The sequence below is a fragment of the Hemitrygon akajei genome, chromosome 5, assembly GCF_048418815.1.
Source record: "Hemitrygon akajei chromosome 5, sHemAka1.3, whole genome shotgun sequence".
Classification (NCBI taxonomy): Eukaryota; Metazoa; Chordata; class Chondrichthyes; order Myliobatiformes; family Dasyatidae; genus Hemitrygon; species Hemitrygon akajei.
Genome location: NC_133128.1, coordinates 97,484,535 through 97,509,469, shown reverse-complemented (window position 1 = coordinate 97,509,469; position 24,935 = coordinate 97,484,535). Strand labels below are relative to the sequence as shown.

Genomic DNA, 24,935 nt, shown 5'->3' with positions numbered 1-24,935 from the left:
GCTCTGTAATCTCATTCTTAACAATCAATTCCAACAACTTCCCAACCACTGATGTCAGGCTAACAGGTCTATAGTTTCCTTTCTGCTGCCTCCCACTCTTCTTAAATAGCGGAATAATATTTGCAATGTATGCCCTCTCTTTTGCTTTTACTTTGACTCTGACTTCACTGTCCTTCTTCCATTTGTAAATTTATTCTTATTTGGAATATAAAAATTTCTTGTTTGTGGTCAGGTACCTCTCTTAATGACCCAAGATTTGTATTGCTTATCATTCCAAGTCACTGCATCCTTTACATTTTACCAGGGTCTTAGATCATCTACCTTGGCAATATCCTGCATTCTGCTACTAAGCTAGCTGTTAGTGTCTAAATGGTTCCTTCCGACATAGCCCTCTATTTTTCTATCACACATGTAGTTTCTGAAATATCCCTAATGTATCTTTCTGCCTATACCACATACCCTGGTAATGCGTCCCACTCACCCAGCAGACTCTGTGTAAAAAAAAACACCTATCTGACATTACCCTACACTTTCCTCCAATCACCTCCAAGTTCAAGTTCAGGTTTATTGTCATTTAACCACAGACACATACACCACCAAACAAAACAGCATTCTTGTAGACCAAGGTGCACAACACAGTGCATATAACTCACACACAACACATAAGGTGACATTAACCACAAATAAATGAACAAATAATAAAATATATTCCAGAAGATTGACGCAACATACACAAAATGCTGGAGGAACACAACAGGCCAGGCAGCATCCATGGAAAAGAGTACTGCAAAGACCGTTCAACAGAAGTGGAGACAGATGAGGAATAGAGTTAAAAGGTGGGGGGAGGGGAGGGAGAAACACAAAGTGATAGGTGAAACCGGGAGGGCCAGGGGTGAAGTAAAAAGCTGGGAAGTTGGTTGGTGAAAGAGATACAGGGCTGGAGAAGGGGGAGTCTAATAGGAGAGGACAGAAGGCCATGAAAGAAAGAAAAGGGGGAGGAGCACCAGAGGAAGTAATGGGCAGATGAGAAGATAAAATGAGAGAGGGAAAAGGGGATGGGAATGGTGAAGGTGGGGGGGGGGGAACTATTACTGAAGCTTGAGAAATTGACGTTCAAACCATCAGGTTGGAGGCTACCCAGAAGGAATATAAGGTGTTGCTCCTCCAACCTGAATGTGGCTTTATCACAACAGTAGAGGAGGCCATGGATTGACATTTCAGAATAGGAATGGTAAGTGGAATTAAAATGGGGGCTGCCGGGAGATCCTGCTGTTTCTGGCGGATGGAGTGTAGGTGCTTGGTGAAGCAGTCTCCCAATCTATGTTGGGTCTCAACGATAGAGGCCACACCGGGAGCACTGAACACAGTATACGACCCCAAAAGACTCATAGGTGAAGCGCCGCCTTCCAAGTCCACTTGGAAGGACTGTTTGGGGCCCTGAATGGTAGTGAATGGATGTGGTGTAGGGGCAGGTATAGCATTTGTTCTGCTTGCAAGAATAAGTGGCAGGAGGAAGATCAAGGGGGAGGGACAAATGGACAAGGAAGATGTGTAGGGAGCGATCCCTGTAGAAAGCTGGAGAGGGCGCGAGAGAAGGATGTGCTTGGTGGTGGGATGTGCTCATTGGAGATGGCAGAAGTTGCGGAGAATTATGTGCTAGACGTGGAGGTTGGTGATTGATGTTTAGCATAAGCTTTATTTACAACACGAGTTAAAAAGTGCCATTGGCACTTCATATGTGATGAAACCGTGGTAGTGGCAGGGAGTTCAGTAATCTCTGGGCTGGGGAAGAAGCCGTTTCTCATCCTAACAGTCTTTGTCTTAATGCTATGGTGCCTCCTGCCTGGCGTAGAGGGGTCAAACAGATTGTAGGACAGATGGGAGGGATCCTAAGGGCCTGCATACACAGCACTCTTGATAAATTTCTCAGAAGGGTGGAAGAGAGACCCCAATGATCCTTGCAGCAGTCCTCACAATCCTTTGGAGGGTCTTGCAGTCAGATGCCTTCAAATTCCCTTACCAGACAGTGCTGCTGCTGGTCAGAACCTTCTCAATGCACAGTGAAAGGTAAGGTACTGAAGAGTGCTGTTGAATTGCATGGTGAATGTGATAGGTTAGAGGGATCTGGGAATACAGATCCACAAATCCTTGTAAGTGGCATCACAGTTAGATAGGGTTGTAAAGAGAACATTAATACAAGGGGTCATCATTTTAAGGTGATTGGAGGAAAGTACAGGGGGATGCCTGAGCTAATTTTTTTTTACCCTATGCATGGAATACCCTGCTAGGAGTGCTGGTAGAAACACCACACGAGTGGTATTTAAAAAACTCTTAGAAATGTACATGGATGATAGAATAATAGAGGGCTAGGTGGGCAGGAAGGTTAGAGTGATCTTAGAATAGGTGCAAAGATCAGCACAATATTGTAGTGTTCTATGTTTTATGAAAGTGACCACCAGCTTTTCCATCTCTGTTCAGCGTCAACATAGTCTGCACACTACTTACTAGCCCTAAACCATACATCTTCAGAATGCAAGAAGAAACTGAAGCGCCTGGAGGAAACCCACTTGGTCACAGGAAGAACTTACAAACACCTTACAGACAGCAGTGGGAATGTTTGACTGCTTCACTTGCCAAGCAGCTGTGAATGGAACTGAGAATAGTACAATTCTAGAGTCATAGAAAAGTACAGCACAGAAACAGACCCTTTTTTTGAATGAATGAATGAAATTTTATTTTGGTCAATACAAACATAACAGAAGCATCATTTTCAACGATGATTTCATAAGACAAAATTAAATAATAAAAATCTTTAAAACAGACCGAAAGGGTGTAGGCTGAGGCTACAGCTTATTACGCCTACCCCTCCTACTTATACAAAACATATTTGGCGTCAATCATCACATGAAAACCAAAAAATTTCATAATCTTTTAACACAAAATCCAATTCCAAGTATCATTTACTTACATTACTCCCATTCAATTTGTATCATGTATTTTATATTTGTTTATTAAATAATTTTAAAGTAATTTTTTAAACTTAAGTGTGGTGCATTTTTAAATTCTCATTACAACTGTTCCATAGATTCACCCCTCTGACTGAAATACAATGATTTTTTACATTTGTTCTTATCCTTTGTTTTTGAAATATACGTGTTCCTCTCAAATCATGTTGACTTTCTCTCGTTTTAAACAACTTTTGGATACTTTGTGGTGTTACGTAACCTCGTAACCAGGTAACTTACCAGCAAAGATAGCGGGATCAGCTGAGTCGGATGCTACTATTTTCAAACGTTTTATTCAAAAAGGGCACAAACGTATGGTTAATACAAAACATTCAGATCATATACATGGTCAAAACTCAATCCAAAACACCGGTGTAATAATAATCAATCAGAAATAAGCTCTATCGTTGTCTAGGGGTAATACTGAGTCCAATTGAAATATAAAGAGTCACTCAGAAGTTTGCAGGCTTTTCCCTTTTGGGAACCGCTGGGGTTTTCACGTTGGAGAGAGAGAAATGGTTTAGAAAAGATAAACACTTGCCCGTTGTCTTTACAGAGCAAATCCTTGGAATCAGGGGAGCAGGCTTCCCCGTTGTTATTTAAAAGCAGTCTTCCGTTGGTTCTAGCCACAGATTCAACATTTGGAATCTAACGCACGTGGCTTCCTTCAAAATGGCTTCCCGCTCCCATGGGAATCGGTACCATGCTTCCTTGGTGTCTCCTTGGTGCGTCTGAGGGTTCCCCCCCCTCAGATCCTCCTTTATACTTCTTCACGGGATCGCAGGTGTCAATCAAGGTTGCAGGAAATGCGATCTCTCTCTCAACCAGCCCACTTTGCCCGAGGGCTTTTCACGTGGTCTCCATGAGACAATAGTCAATGTCGCCTTTATTCTGCTTCTTGGGAGAACGTGGTCTTCCGCACGTCTCCCTCTTTCTCTCCCATTTTCCTGTGTCTATTCAGCACGTCTCTTTTTCTCTTGGGTCAGTTGACCCCCCTCGACTAGGGCTCTTGCGATTCTCACAAAGGAGGGGGCTGAGGGCATAACAGTGGTAACTGTCCATTTTTACTTTATACATAATCTGTATTATTTAAAAATCTACAAAATCTCTGAATTTTAAAGTATTTAGTTGAATAAATAATGGATTGGTTGGCTTATAATAATTTGTCTTATTTACAATTCGTATGGCTTTCTTTTGAAGTAGAAAAATTGAGTTTGTTTTTGTTTTGTATGTATTTCCCCATACCTCTACACAGTAAGTCATGTATGGGACTGTAAGTGAACAGTATAATTTATACAAAGATTCCTGATTTAAGAAATCTTGTGCTTTGTACAGTATTGCAATAGATTTTGACATTTTTGCTTTGACATAATTTATATGTGGTTTCCAGCTTAATATATAATGTATTACCAGGCTAAAAATTTTGTTTCAGATACCTTATCAATTTCAACATCATTTATTCTAAGTTTACTCTATGAGTTTGGTACACGGTTTCCAAATATTATGAATTTAAAATGCCTAATCCCATTGATCTACATCAGGACCACAGCCTTACACACCCTATCATCCATGAATAACTTCTGTTAAACGTTGAAATTGAGCTCGCATGCACCATCTGTGCTGGCAGGTCGTTCCACACTCTCATGGCCCTCTCTGAGTGAGGAAGATTCCTCTCATGTTCCCCTTAGACTTTTCATCTTTCACCCTTAACCATGGTGTCTAGTTGTAGTCCCACCCAACCTCAGTGGGAAAAGCCAGCTTGAATTTACCTTTTCTATACCCCTCATAAATTTGTATACATCAAATCTCCTCTCAACCTTCTACATTCCAAGGAATAAAGTCCTAACCTATTCAATCTTTCCATATAACTCCAGACCCAGCAACATCCTTGTAAACTTTCTCTGTACTCTTTCAGCCTTATTTACATCTTTCCTGTAGTTTCCTGCCGGTGACTACAATGGCACACAATACTCCAAATTAGGCCTCACCAACTTCAACATAACATCTGCAATCAATACTTCGATTTATGAAGGCCAATGTGCCAAAAGCGATCTTCATGACCCATGAATTATGACCTGCATTCCCAGATCCTTTTGTTCACTATGCAAGACCTACTCTGTTTGGTCCTACCGAAGTGCAACAACTCACGCTTGTCTGCATTAAATTCCATCTGCTATTTTTCTGCCCATTTTTCCAGCTGGTCCAGATCCTGCTGTAAGCTCTGATAGTCTTCCTTGCTATCCACTACAACCCCAAATTTCATGTCATATGCAAATTTGCTGATCCAGTTAACCACACTGTCATCCACATCTTTGCTATAGATGAGAAACAAAAACGGACTCAGCACCGATCCCTGCGGCACTCCACTAGTCATAGGACTCCAGTCAGAAGAGGCAACCATCTACTATCACTTTCTGGCTTCTCCCACAAAGCCAATGTCCAATCCAATTTACCACCTTATCTTGAATGCTGAGCAACTGAACCTTTTTGAATAACCTCCCATGTGGGACCTTGTCAAGTGTCTTGCTGAAGTCCATATGCTGCTTTGTCTACATCAACTTTCCAGGTAACTTCCTCAAAAAACTCTGTAAGATTGGTTAGCCATCACACACAAAGCCATGCTGACTATCCTTCATCAGTCCATGTGTATCCAAGTACTCATATCTGGTCCCTTAGAACACCTTTCAGTAATTTTCCCCATTACTGATGGTAGGCTAACAGGCCTATAATTTTCGGGTTTATGTTTAGAGTCTTTGTTAAACAGTGGAACAACATTAGCTATCCTCCAATCCTCCAGTACCTCACCAGTCACCATGGATGATTTAAATATCTCTTCTAGGGCCTCGGCAATTTCTGCACTTGCCTCCTACAGGACTGGACTGAACACCTTGGTAGGCCCTGGGGATTTATCCACCCTAATTTGCCTCAAAACAGCACACACTTCCTCCTCCATAATCGGTACAGGGTCCATGAAATTGATGCCATTTTGCCTTACTTCAGGGGTGTCAAACTCATTTTAGGTCACAGGCCGGATTGGGCAAAATGTGACTTCATGCAGGCCGGATCTGTTGCGCACGCGCGCGTGCTCCCACAGCTTTCATTGCCTTCATTTTTTTAACCTGCTCTCATGTGTCTCAGTCTCTGCTAAAACTACAAAGTGTTTCACTTACAAATTTTGTTTCTTATGAAGAAGATTGCCTAGCAAGCATTATTTTTATGATTGGTATTAACTTACAGTCATAGGCTACAAGAAAGTTGTGATGAGAGAGAGAAAAAAAACTATGCTATTTTGGCTAAGATTACACCCTTTCCATTAATAAACCATTTGAAATCGAACATTAGCAAACACAAATGTAGACCTAATGAAACAAATCGTAAATGTAGGCTACACTACTGCACCTGTTTTTTATTAGGTGCAATCAAACTCAGACAATGAACACAGTTAGCCTCTAATTTTTATTGAAGTGATCACAGTTACAATAATAGTCAGAAAATGAATGAATCACAATATTATGACACTCAATATTTTCACTTGCTGCTTCCAGACACCTGACATCTCTTGGCTTTAACCAGCCTGTCAACATCAGGGACCAGTTTCTGGGCAGTTGTGATTTTCATAATGTCATTTAGATGTCTGTGTGTCAGCTGCGAGCACAGTTTGGATTTGTTAATGTTCATTATGGAGAATGCCTGCTCATAGAGATATGTTGGCCCGAACATGCAAAGGATCTTTGAGGCAAAGCCTGTCATCTTGGGGTACATTGGTCCCAGGTATTGATAGAATTAGTCCAGACCCACAGTCTCAAACTTAAATTTCAAAGCTGAGTTACACTGAATTTCAATTAGTTCCATTTGGAGTTCCTCTGGCACATCTGATGCTGCGTCAACGGCAAACAGTGAGCAAAATAGTGAGAATTCCTTCTTAAGCTGAGTGCAGACTTGGAAATAACTCTGAAACTCACTTTTCAGCCATGATATTTTGTCCTTGTACCTGTCTATGTTGTCATTATTCCCATAAGCAACGTTCAGACTGCAAAGAGGGGAAATGAACTGGATTGCTCCACAGGCCTAATTTAATTTGAAAGGCATGAATGCTGTCGTAGTATTCCGTTAACAAGCTTGTTGCGGCCTTGCATGTTAACATTAAGCACATTTAAGTGCTCTGTTATATCCACCAAACATGCAAGATCATGAAGCCAGTGTGGGTCATCCAACTCTGCCACTGGTTTCCCTTTCTCGTTCATGAATAGTCCAATTTCTGCACATAATTGAAAAAACGTTTGAGCACAAACCCTCTACTCAACCAGCCAACTTCAGTCTGGTAGGGTAGGCCGTGTCCAATATTACTTTTGGACAAAAGAGTGTCAAATTGCTGATGGTTGAGTCCCTTGGCTCTAATAAAATTAAGCGTTTTGATTACTACATCCATGACATTGTCCATTTTCAGCTCCTGCTACATGGCGCCTCTTGGTGTATAATACAATGAAAATTCCAGAATTCCTGACCTGGATTCTCTGTCTGAACTTTCTCTCTGAGTTTTGCAACAACACCTGCCTTTTTCCCAACCATGGACAACGTGACTCCAGTCACCCCCAATCTGTCCAAGGCCTCGACAAGGCTGGAGAAAACGTTGTTCGCCGTTGTGGTGTTTGTCATGGGCACCATCTCCACAAACTCCTCGGTGACGGTCAAAGATGCATCAACGCCACGAATAAATATTCCCAATTGAGCTACATCAGTCACGTCGGTGCTGTCATCAATTGCAATAGAGAAGGCAATAAATGACTTCTTTGTCTTTTAGTTGACTGTTCAAATCTCCTGCAAGGACCCCGATTCTCTCTGCCACAGTATTTCTTGACAAGCTGATATTACCAAAAGCCTGTCTCTTCTCAGGGCACACCAGCACGCATGCTTTGATAAATTCCCCCTCTGAGTATGGCTTTGATGCAGCAGCTGTTTTGTTGGCAATAATATATCTGGCCTTGACAGCTCCATCATGAGTCTCTCGGCTTTTGGTGAACACTGATTGCTGTTTTTTCAGAGCTGCTTCAAGCTCGTTTAGCTTTTGCGTTTTGTGTCGTCCTGTGTACTTGCCATATTTTTCTCCATGTGACGTCTCATAGTGTCGTTTGATATTGTACTCTTTCACAGCACATCAGACACACAGATTTGCCGTTGACCTCGCAGAAGAAAACACACTCTTTCCAATTATCGTTGAATATCCGACCTTCGATGTCAACTTTTCTTTTCTTAGAAAGCATTTTGAACCACAGCAGCAGTCTCAGCCTTGCTACAGGTGTTACTTACCTGAGTACTCTGTGTGCTTGTACTGCGTCTGATGACGTAAGTGGGGTCCTAGTGGTCTTCAGTGCAGGGTGGTAGGTGCTTATGCACAGCGGGTGATTAATTGCCGCCTATTGTATGGTTGCCATACTGATACATAATTAATGGTTGTGAATATACTTTTTTCCTCCAAATCGTCCCACAGGCTGAATGCGGCCCGCGGGCCAGTAGTTTGACTCCCCTGCCTTACTTCTATAGATTCTGTGTCTGTCTCCTGAGTAAATACAGATGCAAACAAATGCATTTAAGATCTCCCCCATCTGTTTGGCTCCACACATGAATTACCATTCTGATGTTCAAAAGGACCAATTTTGTCCCTTGCAATCCTTGTGTTCATAACATATCTATAGAATCCTTTAGGATTCTTCATCACCTTGTCTGCTAAGACAACCTCATGCCTTCTTTTAGCCCTCCTGATTTATTTCTTAAGTGTTCTGTTGCCTTCCTTATACTCCATAAGCACCTCATTTAAACCTAAACCTTTTTCTACACCTGTTATCTTTATCTTTTTTATTTTGACAGGCACATATAAGCTTTGTACTCCCAAAATTTCAGTTTTGAAGGACTCCTTAGAAATGCACCTTAGAAAACAGCCTGTCCCAATCCACACTTTCCAGATAATTTCTAATACTGTACCATCAAAATTGGCCTTTCTCCAATTTAGAATCCAAACCTGAGGACCAGACCTATCCTTTTCCATATTACTTTGATACTAATGGCATTGTGATCATTAGATGCATTAGTGTTCCACTTTGCAAACTTCTGTCACCTGCCCTGTCTCATTCTCTAATAGCAGATCCAGTATTGCACGCTCTCTCATTGGGAGTTCTATATAATGATTTCCTGAACACATTTAACAACCTCCATCTCATCTAGTCCTTTGATAGTATGGGAGTCCCAGTCAATATGTGGAAAGTTAAAATCACCTACTATAACAACCTTATATATTTCTTGCAGCAGTCTACGATCTCTCTCCAAATTTGTTCCTCTAAATCCATCGGACAGTTGGGTGGTCTGTAATATAGCCCCATTAACTTGGTCATATCTTTCTTATTTCTCAGTTACACCCATAACGCCTCATTAGACAAATTCTCCAGTCTGTCCTGACTGAGCACTGCTGTGATTTCTTCCTTGACTAGTAACACCACCTGTCCTCCTTTAATTCGCCCACTCTGTCACATCCAAAACAGCGGAACCCTGGAATACTGAGCTGCCAGTCCTGCCCCTCCTATAACCAAGCATCACTAATGGCTACAATATCAAAACTCCATCTATTGATCTAGGCCCTGAACACATCTGCCTTTCCCATGATATTTCTTGCATTGAAATATATGCAGCTCAGGACATTAGTTCCACCATGCTCAACCTGTTGATTCCTGACTTTGTGAGGTCTTAACAATATGTATCCACTATCTGTTTTTGCACTCTGGTTCGCACCCCCTGCAGCTCTAGTTTAACCCCCCCCCCCCCCCACCCACCGTATAACAGTAGCAAACCTTTCTGCTAGGATATTAGTCCCCTTCCAGTTCAGGTGCAAACCGTCTCTTTCTTCTGTACAGTTCCCATCTTCCCACAAAATGAGTCCCTGAACTCACTTTGCAGAACCTCATCACTCTTCCTACATATGTCATTGGTATCTACATGGACCACAACCTCTGGCTGTTCACCCTCCACTTAGGAATGCTGAGGACTGAATCTGGGCCATCCAGGAATCTCGTTCTTGTCGAAAGGAACTCCTTCCTGTTCCCCTAACTAACGAAGCCCCTGTCTCCACAGCTCGACTCTTCTCCCTCTTCCCTTCTTGAGTTACAGAGCCAGGCTTAGTGCTAGAGACCTGACCATTGTAACTTTCCTCTGCTAGGTCAACACCCCCCTACAACAGTATCCAAAGTGAGCATTGTTGCATCTGACCTTACAATTGAAGGAAAATCTCTGATAAAACAGATGAAAATGGTTGGACCTCCAACAATCAGTCATCTTCTTTTGTGTGAATTTAAACTCCAAACAGCAATATATTTTCCCCATGATGGTCATTCAATCCAATGATATAGTTCTTGGTTCAAAGGTCCAATTTAATGTCAGAGAAATGTATACAATATACATCCTGTAATGCTTTTTCAAGTCCTGTCTAAATAATTTTTTTTTAAAATTTACAGATACTGCATGGAAACTGACCCCCAACAAGCCCACGCCACCTAAATTATACCGATGTGACAAGTTAAACTACTAACTCTTATGTCTTTGTAATGTGAGAGGAAACCGGTGCACCCGGAAGATACTCGCATGGTCAGAATATACAGACAGTGATGGAATTGAATGCAGGTCCCTGGTACTGTAATAGCATTACATTATCTGCAGTACTACCATGCTGTCCCATTGTCCACATTATTGAATCAGAATCAGGTATATCATCGCTATTACGTGTTGTGAAATTTATTAACTTAGCAGCAGCAATACAATGCAAAACATGATAATATATAAAGAAAAATAGATCAATTACAGTAAATATATATAGTAATTAGATTAAGCATAGTGCAAAACAGAAATAATATGTACTTAAAAAGTAAGGTAGTGTTCATGGGTTCAAAGTCCATTTAGGAAATGTAAGGCAGAGGAGAAGAAGCTGTTCCTATTGCCAATTATTCTGACCTTTAGAATTCATAACTTGGGTCTGTATTTGAACTAATGTTGTGATGAAGTATGGTGACAGGTTGTTCTGGCAAAACCAGAGTTGCACTTTGCTAAAGAGGGTACTGGTAAGTGCTACTTTATTACACCAAAAATGAGAACTGATGATTAAGAGTAGACCGACCGACTGGGTGGTTATTAGCTGAACTGCAATTGTAATTTTCCATCTTGTCAGTTAACTACCAGCATTTTTGGTTTCTCGACCTATGATACCCAATGGCATGAACATAACTATAGATAATATTTCTACAATAACTGTCACAAACTCAAAGTGCTGTACTGACAATGAATTATTTTTGAAGACTTGCGATGTAGGAAAAGCAGCAGCCAGAGTATGCACAAGAGAACCTTACAGAACGTTACAGCAGCTGGTGCTTATTGATAAGATAACTTGTTTTTCGTGATGGTGATGAAAGGGTGAATATTGCACTAAGTCTGGGGGTGACACCACCAAGGCACTGAAGATAGGTACAGGAAGGTTATCCTAGAATGGAGCATGAAATAATTAGGTCATGGCCAGAATATGCATGTAGGCCATTATACTGTAGGGAAAGAGTGATTGGACAGGGAAAGGGAGAATTAAGTGAGTTGTATAAAATTAAGAGAGACCTGGCCGAAAACAGTAAAGCCTAATTCTCTGAAAAAAGGACAAAGACCATGGTGGACAGTAATTGACACCAGGCAGATGAGGAAAGTATGTTGAGCTGAGGACAGATCCTATGAGATGTTGATGCCCAAGAATTTGAAGTTGCTCACCCTTTCCACCACTGACCCCTCAATGAGAACCATCATGTATTCTCCAGACTTCCTCTTCCTTAAGTCCACAGTTAATTCCTTGGTCTTGCTAATATTAAATACGAGAATGCATCTGAAGGACGCAAGCTCTTTAATGATCTTCCTCTGGGCTGTATAACTTCTGGATAAGTTAGGATAGGGACATCAATATCAGTTTCTAAATTTGGTAGCTGTGGTTTGGCACAGCTCAAACACTATCTGTAAGTTCGCCGATGTCACAAATGTTGTTGGCAGAACCTCAGATGTTAACAAGGAGTGTAAAGAAGTGAGGTAGATTGGCTGAGTGGTGTCACAATAACCATACACTCAATGTCAGCAAGACCAAGGAATTGATTGTGGACTCAGGAAGGGAAAGTCTAAGGACTTACACCAGTCCTCGTTGAGGGATCAGCTGTGGAAAGGGTGAAAAGCTTCAAGTTCCTGGGCATCAGCATCTCAGAGGATCAATCCCGGACTCAACACATTGATGACCCCACCATTGAGGACATCTTCAAAAGACACTCCCTCTAGAAGGCGCATCCATCATTAAAGACCCTCACCATCCAGGACATACCCTCTTCTAATTGCTATCATCAAAGAGGAAGACAAGGAATCTGAAGATCCACATTCAATGCTTTAGGAACAGCTTCTTCTCCACCATCTGATTTCTGAATGGTCCATGAACTCATGGACATTACCTTGGTATTCCTCTTTTGCACTATTTTTAAAAATTATAACTTAAAGTAATTTTTTAATGTCTTGCATTGTACATCTGCCACAGAACAACAAATTTCATGACAATTGTCAGTGACAATGAATCCAATTCAAAACTGCGGTGGAGGCAGGTTTCACTGTGGCCTTCAAAAGGGAATTCAAGAAATATGTGGTGAAAAAAAAATTGTAAAGGTACAAAGAAAGAGCCATGCAGTGGCAGAGCCAGCTAAGACACAATGGGCCAAATAACTTTCTTCTGTGCTGCAAATATTCCAAGATCTTATGACCAGATAATGCTTATAGTACAATCATAGAGACATGCTCAAGATTTTAGACCATAGCTTAATTATATAGCCTGTTAGAGACAAGTAGCCAGAGTTGAGGGAAGGGTGTAGATTGGTGAATGCCTGCAAGTTTCCAAATCTAAATAAAAACAAAAGAGAACAGAATGGCTCTTTTTTTTTAATGTAGTTTCTCTGACATTCAGCAATGCATCAGAGGTAGACAACAGAGATACGGGGACAAGAGCTGTCCCCTGACACATTTCTAAATAGAAATACTGAAGGACAAAGTAGATCAGGTCAATGATAATGGAATAAATGCAGTCTAATTGGGTCTGAATCCCTGCCCTGTTTAATAAAAATTAAATCTATCTACCCTCACAGAACACAGACTTTTCCTCTGTCTCATTAAAGGCAAAATGATCCAAGATCTAATTCACTACTCAAGCAGAAATACAGTTTCCAAAAAAAGCTTGAAAATATCCAGATTTGAGCCACAAAAATGTATGTACTGGAAGACCGAATTGACAAGAAAAAATCCCATTTGCACCATAACTTAGAAGGAAATATGGCAGCAAACATCTGTACAGCAAGTTCTCACTTTTGGCAAATAATAATTACGGATAAACAATGGGGAGTATCCTGATCGGTTGCATCACAGCCTGGGTAACATCCAACATCCAGGAACAGAAAAGGCTACAGAAAGTAGCCCAGTGGGTTACCCAGGGTTGTGGATACAGCCCAGTACATCATAGACAAAGCTCTCCCCACCAGTGAGTACATTTACATGGCACAAGTAAGCAACACGCATCATCAAGAACCCCACCATCCTGGCCACGCCCTCTTCTCACTATTATCATCGCGTAGGAAAAGCCTGAGATCCCACACCACCAGGTTCAGCAACTGTAATTACCGTAGATTCCGGACTACAGAGCGCACCTGATTAAAAGCCACTGGCTCTAATTTTAGAAAGAAAATCAATTTTTTACTTGTACAGGCTGCACCGGATTTTCGGCCGCAGGTGTCCCACGTTGTAATATGAGATATTTACACAGAAAGATATTACACATGAGGATTTTTTAACTTTTAATTAAATCCATATGGTAACATAAACAAATACATATTGCAAATGCTTTTTTTCGAACCGTGCCTGTAACGCGGCTACTTTTAAATATACGTTGCGTATACTTTTTTACTGAACAACATTCCAATATCTCCTAACGACTGGTAAAAAATATATATACTGCAGCCTACCAGGAAAAGTTATTGATCGCCTTTAACTTAAAAGCAGCGTTCGCTCAGATCCAAAGCCGCTCGCGTAATGCCGCTCCCCCCCTCCTTCCCGTTTATCGCAAACCGGTATCCCACAAGACGCGGCGAAACCGGGTGTGACGTCATAGCATCCCGCGATGTAGTACAGAAAACAAATATAGTTAAAACTCTTCTAACTTTAACTAGAAAATGAATTACTAAGCGAAAATATTATAAACTAAATAACTGCCATAAAGGCAGCACAATGCTTTTCTTCGAGTGTTTTCCATGTTGATGAGGGTGAGTACAAATGACTGATTTACAATAATTTAATTGTGAAAGTGCGCTTGATTTATCGTACAATTTCATTGGACCTCTGTGAACTACTCATCAATTTTATTGGTCTACTGTTACGAGGCAAAATGTTTTTGGCGGCATGAAAAAAAATAATGCATTAGCCGCTCCGTATTAAAGGCCGCAGTGTTCAAAGCTGTTCAAAATGTGGGAAAAAAGTAGCGGCTTAAAATCCGGAATCTACGGTACTGTAAATCAGCTCCTGAACCAGTTCATTCACAACTACTCTGAACTGATTCTATGACTGACACACTCAAGTACTCTTTACAACTCACGTTCTCAGCAATATTTTAATTTGTACAGTTCATATTCTTTTGCAATGGATTCTTTGTCAATCTTTGCTTATGTGTATTTTTGGTAAAATTCTGTTGTGTTTCTTTATTCCTTGACATCATTTACAAGAATGTAGCATTCTGTAAAACATATGTATTTTGATAAATTTACTGCACTTTGAACTTTTACTTTTGAATTTCTTTCTGGGACAATTAGGTCCTGGTTAAACATTGGCCAGGTCAACAGGCAGAACCCCTCCTTCAAAATGGTGTGATGGGAATTTTTGTGCCCACATAAATTGGCAGTGGGACACCAAGCTTAATAATACCTCCAAAAACATACCACTACCACAGTACAGCACTGAAGTATCAAAGGCTTTGAGTTCAGATTCCTGTGGTAGGGAACTTTTGTCCTGACTTACCAAGGCAAGAGAGCTGGTAACTGAACCACAGATATCACTCAAACCCTCCCCCTTTTTAATTAGAGCAAGGGTTAAAAAAAATCTTCCTCTTGGTTATCCTTTGCCACCTCCTCCACAACTCCAGTTAGAAATGTAGCACACTTTGAGATACCAGCTGTGTTGGATCTGTAACACTCAGGATTTTAACACCTGGAAACTGGGGGTTCAAAAATACATTGGCTTCCTTCAGATAGGAGTTTAATATGAAACCCAGATTATTCTTTCAAGTGAATGCAAAAGATCCCATGGCATAATTAATAAAAGCAAGCATCATAGTCAATATTTATTTCTCAATCAGCACACATGAAAAAGAATATCTGGTCAGTATCACTTCAGTGTTTGTGGGTGCTGCTTGTGTGTAAACTGTCTTGTTACAGTTCCTGCAACCACAACTATATTTCAAGAACTTCAATGGTCGCGAAGCACAGTTCTGAAAGGGACAATGAAAAATGATATAAATGTGCATCTACTGCTCCTGTGTGTATGATGAGCAAGGAAAGGACTGGATGTGACAGCAAAGGCACCCAGAAGTTTGCTTGCTGGAATGATTTGCAGCAGGGTATAGATATTGGTTTAATATTGACACACCTACCAAAATACAATGAAAAGCTTGTGCAAGATCCTGAAAAATAATGTCACGAGGAAGAAGAAATTAAGCCATGAAAAACTGCCTTGTGATTTTAATCTTGGTGGAAAGGACAACATAATTTAAGAGCTCCCCATGAAGCACTTAAATGTTCCTTGGGAAAACCAGCAACAAAGTGAAAGATGCTTAATTCACTAACTTACTATTATGTGATGTCTGTAGATGAGTTCAATATTAATAGGAAGGAGCTGCATTTTCAAAGACCCTACTCACCCACACTGGATATGTGTCTCTCCTCCCTATTCTGCCAAGTGCCATTGACCCGTACGTGCACCATAGCCCTCTATACCCCTCCCATCCATGTACTTTCCTGTATTATTTTGTGGGAGCTTGCTATATTTTTAAATACAGTAGGTTGGGTACCCCTCATCCAAATTTCCAAAATCAAAAAATATATTTGAGGGCTGACGTGACATCACAAATGGAAAATTCCACAATTTTCAGGGAAGGTTCCCAGGTCTCTGCAGACCACAGACAGTTCTGAGTAGTGACCTCACATATGTAATGAACAGAAGTTAAAGGAAAATAGAAAAACGCTGCATAAAGCAAAGAACTCAATCCATAAAGAGTGGATTCATCAGCAGAGGGACCATAAGCTGCTTCATGGTATGCTGATCTTGAAGCAAGCAAAGATCTGTCACAACAAACTGAAAATTGAAGGTAATTGTGAATACTCAGAAGGCTGGTTGCAGAAAGAAATGGCATGGCATTAAAATGTTAATATTTATTTATTTATCAATACAACACAGAGTGGGCCTTTGAGCCATGCCACAACTCCAATTCTCCCTAACCTGATCACTAACACGCTGAACAGCTGCTTTAGTGATGAATAAGTGACAGACAAAAACTGCTTACTGGAAGCACATAAACTCGGAGTCAGAAATGATGACAATCCCAAACTATCGCATTATTTATACCAAAATCAGAAACACTTCTGGCTCATGGAATTTCAGATAAGGGATACTTAACTTGTATTATTTTCAAAGGACTTTGAATTTCACTTTTTAAACATAATTTCTTTACATCCAACTCCACCCTCCCTATTTTCACTCTCTACTGAACCATCTTTTTAAAAAATTGTGCCTTTCTTGACTCTCCTAACACTTACTGTTCCTGATGTGCAGTGTTTGTAGGCAGTCCTTCCACATTTCTAATACCATTGCACAACTGCACTGTCATAAGATTTTTTGCAGGAGTTGCAGCGGGAAGAACTATAAATAGCACGATTTTTAACGTTTGTTCCTCCTTCCCCATGGAATAGAGCAGTTACAACGCTAATGATTTCATGTATTCTTTCTAAAGATATTCCAAATCAAGGACAGGCAATCAAACCTTCATATTCCAGTTGGTGATAGGCACATTCCCTAAGTTAGATCTCGGTTACACTCTGTTTTGTCACACAGCCTTCAAACTCAGTTCATTAGAAATCCAGTTTTAGTATCCAGTAAAACAGTGTTAACAGAGCAGATTGTTGTCTTAGAAACAGGGCTATAAAACTACAGAAGAACAAAGTTGCTTGTATTGCACAACATAGGTGCATGTAGGCAAAGTCTATTCCAGCATTACTGTGGGATTTGTCAGTGATTTGTGAATGCCTATCCTCATCAAGAAAAGCCAATAAAGCAAAGTCAAATGTAAATCAAGAATATTTGGGAAATGTGAAAACAAAGCAGAAAATGTACTTAATACTGAGCAAATAATCGATTTTGAAATGTCAACTACAGATGCCACCAAACGGCTCAATATTTACAATATTTTATACTTATTTCCTCCAAGCATGCAATTGTGACAAATGTATTAACATCTATAGCGTTATTAAAACAGGTATTTGCTGCGTAATATAGCTTTCTATTAATAACAGGCGATTTAGCAGTTCCTTCAATTTACCAGGCGCCCAGAAAGATTTGTATAATTTGTAAATTATATTATTTTAAAAACAAGGAAGTGGCATGTTACCTTTACATTAGGAACATTAATATATGAACCTAAACATGGTTAGGATATCAACTGGACAGTAAAGCTCAGATTTGTCAGTTTGTACTCTTACATAGAGCCATTTTAATTTGGAGATCATCCCTAAACAGGTTAGCCTACATCGATTTGAAATCTGTTAAGAAAAAAGGTTTAATTCTCACCCGGCCGTCATCACCACGTTATAAATAACCATGTAGGCGGTGGCGATGGGTCCAGGACCCTTTCTCCTCCTGTTCGTTCCATCACTAACCCCACGTTTCTGCTCAAGCCCGCTCCCTCCTGTCGCCGCCATGGTGATCAAACGCCGCGCGTCCCTGAAGCTCTGACCCTCCCGCCACCTCCCCCCAACCACCGGATCTCGCGCTCAATGCGCATGCGCCATTGTGACTCGGTGCTGCCCCCTGGACTGGCTGATAGAAAATTACCGTCCCAACCTATCCCTGTGCTGCCCCCTGGCCCGGTTGCCTGGATTCTACCGGTGTTGCCCCCTGGCCCGGCTGATAGAAAATTACCGTCCCAATCTATCTCTATGCTGCCCCCTGGCCCGGCTGAATACACTGGAGGAATCTCGGAGCTCCACCTCAGAGGGAAGAAATCGGGGCGGAGGCGCAAGTGAATAATCACGTGACCGCCACTTAAGTTATTATTTATTTTATTACTCTCCCCCCCCCCCTTCTCGTGACGCCATTTAACTCTCGACTGATTTCAGGAGAGGAGTTGTTTCGGTAACTGTATTGTCGAGGCGATTTATTTGAAGCGGAACGGCAATAATTGAAGTTCAGCGGCGCCGGAGGCCTTGGGCTTTAGGATGCTGCAACGGGCGGTGAGAGGGCGAGTGTTGTGGACTTAGAGTGAGCGCGACACTGAGGCCTGCCTACGTCTTCCTTCAGGCCTGATCCCTTCACCCCACTGTTGTCTTTCCCGGCTTATTCCACTCCCCCAACCATGCCTTTCTTCGCCAACAACCCTTTCGAGCAAGATGTCGGTAAGTTGAGACTAAAGCGACTTCTCTCGTTGGCTTTCAATTTCTATTCTCCTGTCCAGGACAAACATATTGTCAGCATAGTGGAATGAAACCCACACATGTGCTCTTCTTGTTAAATCGACAGTAGGAAGAAATGTGACGAACACAGGAATGAGACAGCAACAGAGGAGGCTACTCGGCCCGTTGCACCTGTGCTATCTCCTTGAAGCTCTCCAGTTAGTCACCATGGGTATTCTTTTCAGTACATATCCGGTTACCGTTTTGAAAGATGAATGGGCTTCAATTGCCTTTTAAGAGCACACACAGGAAATCACGACCACCTTTTGAAGATCTTTTTATCTGGGTCTTATGCCAGTTACCTTAAATCTCCAGTTGTCAGTCCTCTATCATTGCAAACAATTTTTCTCTATTTGCTTCCTCCTCCGTGATTTTCAATGCTTCTATCAAATCAAATCTCCTGTAAGAATACCAAGAGTAATCGAGTTAAAGTGCACTTACAAGTATATTTCTTTTTCCTAATTAACCGTTGGTTTTTAGTGTATCAGAGATGGAATACAAAAGTATGGAGATCTTGTACAACTACATAGGAACACACACAAAATGCTGGAGGAACTCAGCAGAGTTTGATGAGACCACACCTTCAGTACTGCTGCTGTTTTAGACTCTTTGTTTAAGGAAATGTAGATTTAACTTTGAGGTAGTATCATTAGTTCCTCCTTCGTACCCAAAATTAATCTTGATGGAAGATTGAGCCTTTATTTATAGTTCTTGCATCAGCTATAAACAAGAAAATAAATCACCATGTTATCCAATGTCCATTGTTAATTATGCCTCCTTTAATTGTTGGGAATGTAGGGTGCTGAATGTTTAGAGTACTTCTAATACTTTTTTAAAGAGTAACTGGTTAATTTGACCCTTGACAATTGTGCCCTCTTTGGACTGAACCTGGCTGAGCTTATTGGTTTAGTCTGTCGCTATCCACTTCCTCCCATTAATTTAACCTTTCCTTTCTCATCTGCTAGCTCTGTATTGTGATCATCACCAAATGAGTGTCTTCACTCTTCAGAAAAACCTATTTTCAATTTGCTCACTCCAACTTATTTCTCATCTTCCTTTCTCAGATCTCATCTCTGTAATTCACTGTTCACCCTTGACTTCCTTGTAGGTGATCCTGAATGTGCTTTTTAACTGCACCTCAATGTGTCATAACTGGAAGTATGAAACACAAATAGAAAATGCTGTAAACAGGCAGACTCTGTAAAATGGTTAATGTTTATCAGAGTGAGTGTTAGACAGATAGAGCTTGCCATCTAGATAGATAGATAGATACTTTATTCATCCCCATGGGGAAATTCAACTTTTTTCCAATGTCCCATACACTTGTTGTAGCAAAACTAATTACATACAATACTTAACTCAGTAAAAAACATGATATACATCTAAATCACTATCTCAAAAAGCATTAATAATAGCTTTTAAAAAGTTCTTAAGTCCTGGTGGTAGAATTGTAAAGCCTAATGGCATTGGGGAGTATTGACCTCTTCATCCTATCTGAGGAGCATTGCATCGATAGTAACCTGTCGCTGAAACTGCTTCTCTGTCTCTGGATGGTGCTATGTGGAGGATGTTCAGAGTTATCCATAATTGACCGTAGTCTACTCAGCGCCCTTCGCTCAGCTACCGATGTTAAACTCTCCAGTACTTTGCCCACGACAGAGCCCGCCTTCCTTACCAGCTTATTAAGACGTGAGGCGTCCCTCTTCTTAATACTTCCTCCCCAACACGCCACCACAAAGAAGAGGGCGCTCTCCACAACTGACCTATAGAACATCTTCAGCATCTCACTACAGACATTGAATGACGCCAACCTTCTTAGGAAGTACAGTCGACTCTATTGCATTCCTTTCTGATTCCTCCTCATTTTAGTAAGTGTCTGTAGAGCCTGTGACAGAGTTCAGTACAGAGATATTCTTCTGCCCTGTTTTCCATCAACTTCCACTTTTGCCACATTGCATCTAGATACGAGTGTCCTTTGGCAGTGTAGATCTAAATAGAGAAATGTAGTGATCATAGCCATTCAGTGATCATGGCTATTATGCTCATACTTTCTACCCAAGTCCTTTGATCTCTTTAGTAATTATTGCTCCTTGAATATATTTCATGGTTTGATCTCAACTGTTGTTGTAGAGAATTCCACAGGTTCTGATTTGGATCCACACCCTAATCACCACTACTTATGTACCAGACACTCCTGTGCCAGGAGTCACTTTATGGACATGGGTATATTAATGGATAGTTATGTATATGAGCTATCTTGCATGTTTATATTTATTGTGGTTTTTGGGTTCTTGATCTTGTGTTATTTTTATACTGCATTGGGTCCAGAGTAACAATAGTTTTGTTCTACTTTACATTTGTGAACTGGAAATGACATTAACCATTTTGAATCTTGACAATCATACGGAAGTGGGGGGGGGGGGGGAATTGTTTCTCACATTACAGTAAATAAAGCAGCTTGGAAAGTTTCCAAGTTTTGAAGGGGTGGGGTGGTGGGGAAACCAAGGATTTGTTCTGCTTTTGGCCAGGTGACAGTGGGATTGGAGAGCACAGCCTCAGAATAGAAGGATATCCCTTTAGAATAGAGGGGAAGTGGATTTTCTTTCATCAGAGGGTGGTGAATCTGTGGAGTTTAATACAACAGACAGCTGTGGAGGGTGTCATTGGGTATATTTAAAGTGAAGGTTGGTTAGTGAGAAAAGAGTTTTGAGAGGGACAATAAATCAGCCATGATGGAATTGAAGAGCATATTTGATGGGATGAATGGCCTAATTTTGCTTCCATGCTTTACCACCGCCAGTTAGTAGGTGGAGGAAACATGGGGAAGTCAACCCAGACCTTCAGTTTGGTTTCACTACTGATGATCACATGAGCAAGCACCTGGGTCAGGTAATAGATGGAAAGAGTAACTCTGCATCAGCACTTTTGAGAGATGTAGCAATCTGACATGTCAGTTTCGTGCAATCATTTCATCCTTCACACAAGAACACTTATCCATTGCATACGTTATATGTTTTGTGTAAAATATCTGGAATAGTCAGGACAGTATGTCATTTAATACACCATTGCTTTAAATGATTTTGCCTAATATTCAATGCTTATCTCAATTACAATTCATAAACTGCTAAGGCAGAAAATTCTTAAGATTTAAGATTAACTTTGTCACATGTACATGGAAAGGTACAGTGAAATGCATCATTTGCATCAAAGACCACAGTCTGAGGCAGCCTGCAAGTGTCACCATGCTTCTGACACCAACATAGCATGCCCACAACCATAACCCTGCTGGTGGTGAATATTGGTAGCTCAGGTTGAGGCATTTTTAATGTTGGGGTGTTCGCCGAGCTTAGCAATTAGTTTGCAGACATTTCATCACCAGTCGAGGTGACACCCTCAGTGCATATTCGTTGGTGTTTCTCTCTGGGAGCGCCAGTGTTTATATAGGATTCACACCCCCCCCCCCCCCCCCTTCGCTTGCCTTGGTCCTGGTTGGCTACCTCTTTAGTTAACCTTTGAATTCCATTGGCTCTCATTACTTTCACTCTTAAGGGCTTGTAGATGATACAGTCCTTATCCACGAGGGATTGGTTCCAAGACCCCTTGCGAATACCAAAATTCACAGATGCTCATGTCCCTTATTCAGCCTGTCTCAATGTGGTGGATCTTGGGACACAGCGGAACCCCAGACCTTATTTAACCTGTCTCAGTGCAGTGGATGTTAGGACCCGGCACCAGAGCTCTGAATCCGCAGTGTTTCTGTTCACAAAAATAATCACAATCACGATTGAAAATAAAGTGGAAACAATAAAGCGATCGGAAAGAGGTGAAACGTCATTGGAAAAGCGTTAGGCTACCTCGATCAACGATCGGAACAATTTTAAAGGATAAAGTGAGAAAAGCCCTGCCCTGATGAAAGCTACAATTATTACTAAGTAACGCAGTGGTTTAATTATTGGGTTTTGGGGTTTTGAGTTTTTGATCCTCCACATCAACCCGGCATGGTGGAGAGTGCACTCGAAAGCGGTCTGTCTCTGGATCGAACTTGCGATTTTTCTGTTCCTGAGCCCGGCGCTGAAACATACGTTCTTAAGTGTTTATATGCATAGAAAGGTAAAATATATGCTATATACTAAGACAAACGTTTGACTAACTGACGCTAAATAATACTGGGTGTACCTGTTCCGACTTAGTAAGAGAACTTACGATTTTTTTCAATCTCAATCCATGATAACCCACGCACATCCTCCCATATAAGGTGGCCCCCGCTTTTCGAACATTTGCTTTATGACAACTTGTTGTTACAAAAGACCTGCATTAGTACCTGTTTTCGCTAACCAAAGAGGATTTTTGCTTTTACGAAAAAAGACGCCCACTTTATACGTGTGTTACCCCGAGAAAGACTACCATGACCGTGAAGCCTTGCACATGCGTATACATGCTGATTTCTTTTTCTCCAAATTGATTTTGGCTAGCTGTCTTCCCAAGTTTGATAAGTGAAACTACACCGTACCTACAATATTTCTACTTTATATAGGGTGTACATTTATCATATAATTCCTGCTTTTACTATATGTTAGTGTTACTTTAGGTTTTATTTGCTTTAATTTGGTAGGTTATTTTTTTGCGTCTGGGAACACTGAAAAATTTTTCCTATATAAATTAATGGTAATTGCTTCTTTGATTTACGACATTTCGGATTACAAACGGTTTCATTGGAACGCTCGACTTTCAGATGGCGGGGGAAACCTGTACTTTAAATCATCTCTAGATTACTTATAATACCTAATGCAATGTAAATGTTATGTAAAATAGTTTTACTGCTTTGTTTACAGAATAATGACAAGAAAAAATGTCTGTACATGCTTGAACAACGAGTGCTGGAAGAGCACTTCCGGGTTTTCATGATTCGCGGTTGGTTTGATTCGCGCATGCGGAATTCACAGATAAGGAGGGCCGACTGTATCTATTTCAATATGTTTAAGGAGTTGTCAGAAGAGAACAAAGCTTCTAAAAATTCTCATGCTTGCTTCATGTGTGCCTGTGCCAGAACCTCCATGGTGACTCAGTTAAAATGGTCTCTTTCTCGGTCTTCATTACAGAGATCAGTGACAGTGGATCTGTGTGCCTGTACCGCCAGTTTGTTTTCCCATAAATGAGTTGCGAGTTTATGGCCTATCTGGTCTATGAAATTCTTGTTGCCGTCTCCACAGGTGATCCACAATGAATTTGCATCTTATTTAAGAGAGCACAAACACTGCAGCACTGCTGAACCTCAGGTCAGAAAGAGATGCACTTATTCAAGTGTTTCAGAGCAATGGTTACTCATGGAATTTCATCAGGAATTGCTAACTGAAGAGAGAAAGATGTGCAAACCTTGCTGAACGTACATTGAAACGTATGACCTTGCCCTACATCAAGATTGTCTCAGAAATTACAGCTCGAATTTCACAAACCAACAGTGACTTAAAAGAAGCTTGTCTCAAGAACCAAGGTAGCATCAGACAACCAATGAGAGCAATGTGGTGTACAGGATCACCTGTGGAGCAGCTACAAGAATTACGTAGGCCAGATGGGACATAAACTCTCAACTTGTTTACAGGAACACAAACTGGCGGTATGGAGATGTGATCCGTTGTTGCTGATCTCAGTACATCAAAACTAAGAAGGACATCACTTTAACTGGGACACTGGAGGTTCTGGCACAGGCAAGCACAAGAAAGTGTGGTTCTCTTCTGATAATTCCATAAACATATGGAAATCTATGAACCTCTAAGAGCCAAAGAAATGCAAGCTAATAAAACTCAGAGGTCAATCAGGACCGAGACAAGCAAACGGAAGCCTATGTAATTGATAGCGCTCCCGGAGAGGGAGACCAGCAGTTGCTCACTGAGAATATCTCCTCGGGTGGTGACGCAATGTCGGCAAACTAACTGTTAGGCACGGTGAACACTGTAACCCATATGTCTTTGGAATGTGGGATGAAACAACAACACCTAAAGAAAACCCACACACTTGCAGGAAGAACGTACAGTCGGCCCTCCTTGTCCATGGGTTCTGCATGCGCGGATTCAACCAACCGTGGATCGGGAAAACCGGAAGTTCTCTTTCCAGCACTTGTTGTTTGAGCATG

General features: G+C 41.1%; 2 protein-coding genes across 3 annotated transcripts in view; one reads left to right on the top strand and one right to left on the bottom strand.

The window, feature by feature from the left end:
• The window catches only part of hacd2 (3-hydroxyacyl-CoA dehydratase 2), a 68,487-nt gene extending 50,385 nt beyond the window's left edge, over nt 1–18,102 (bottom strand). Inside the window, exon 1 of the mRNA XM_073046118.1 lies at nt 17,925–18,102. Coding sequence (XP_072902219.1) covers nt 17,925–18,055 — 131 coding nt within the window. The 5' untranslated portion in view covers nt 18,056–18,102. The remainder of the gene's footprint in view (nt 1–17,924) is intronic.
• Nucleotides 18,103–18,418: 316 nt separating this feature from the next.
• Nucleotides 18,419–24,935, top strand: part of stam2 (signal transducing adaptor molecule (SH3 domain and ITAM motif) 2) — an 87,678-nt gene continuing 81,161 nt past the window's right edge. For both annotated transcript variants that reach the window (XM_073046117.1, XM_073046116.1), the window contains exon 1: nt 18,419–18,748. In XM_073046117.1, coding sequence (XP_072902218.1) covers nt 18,709–18,748 — 40 coding nt within the window. In that variant the 5' untranslated portion in view covers nt 18,419–18,708. The remainder of the gene's footprint in view (nt 18,749–24,935) is intronic.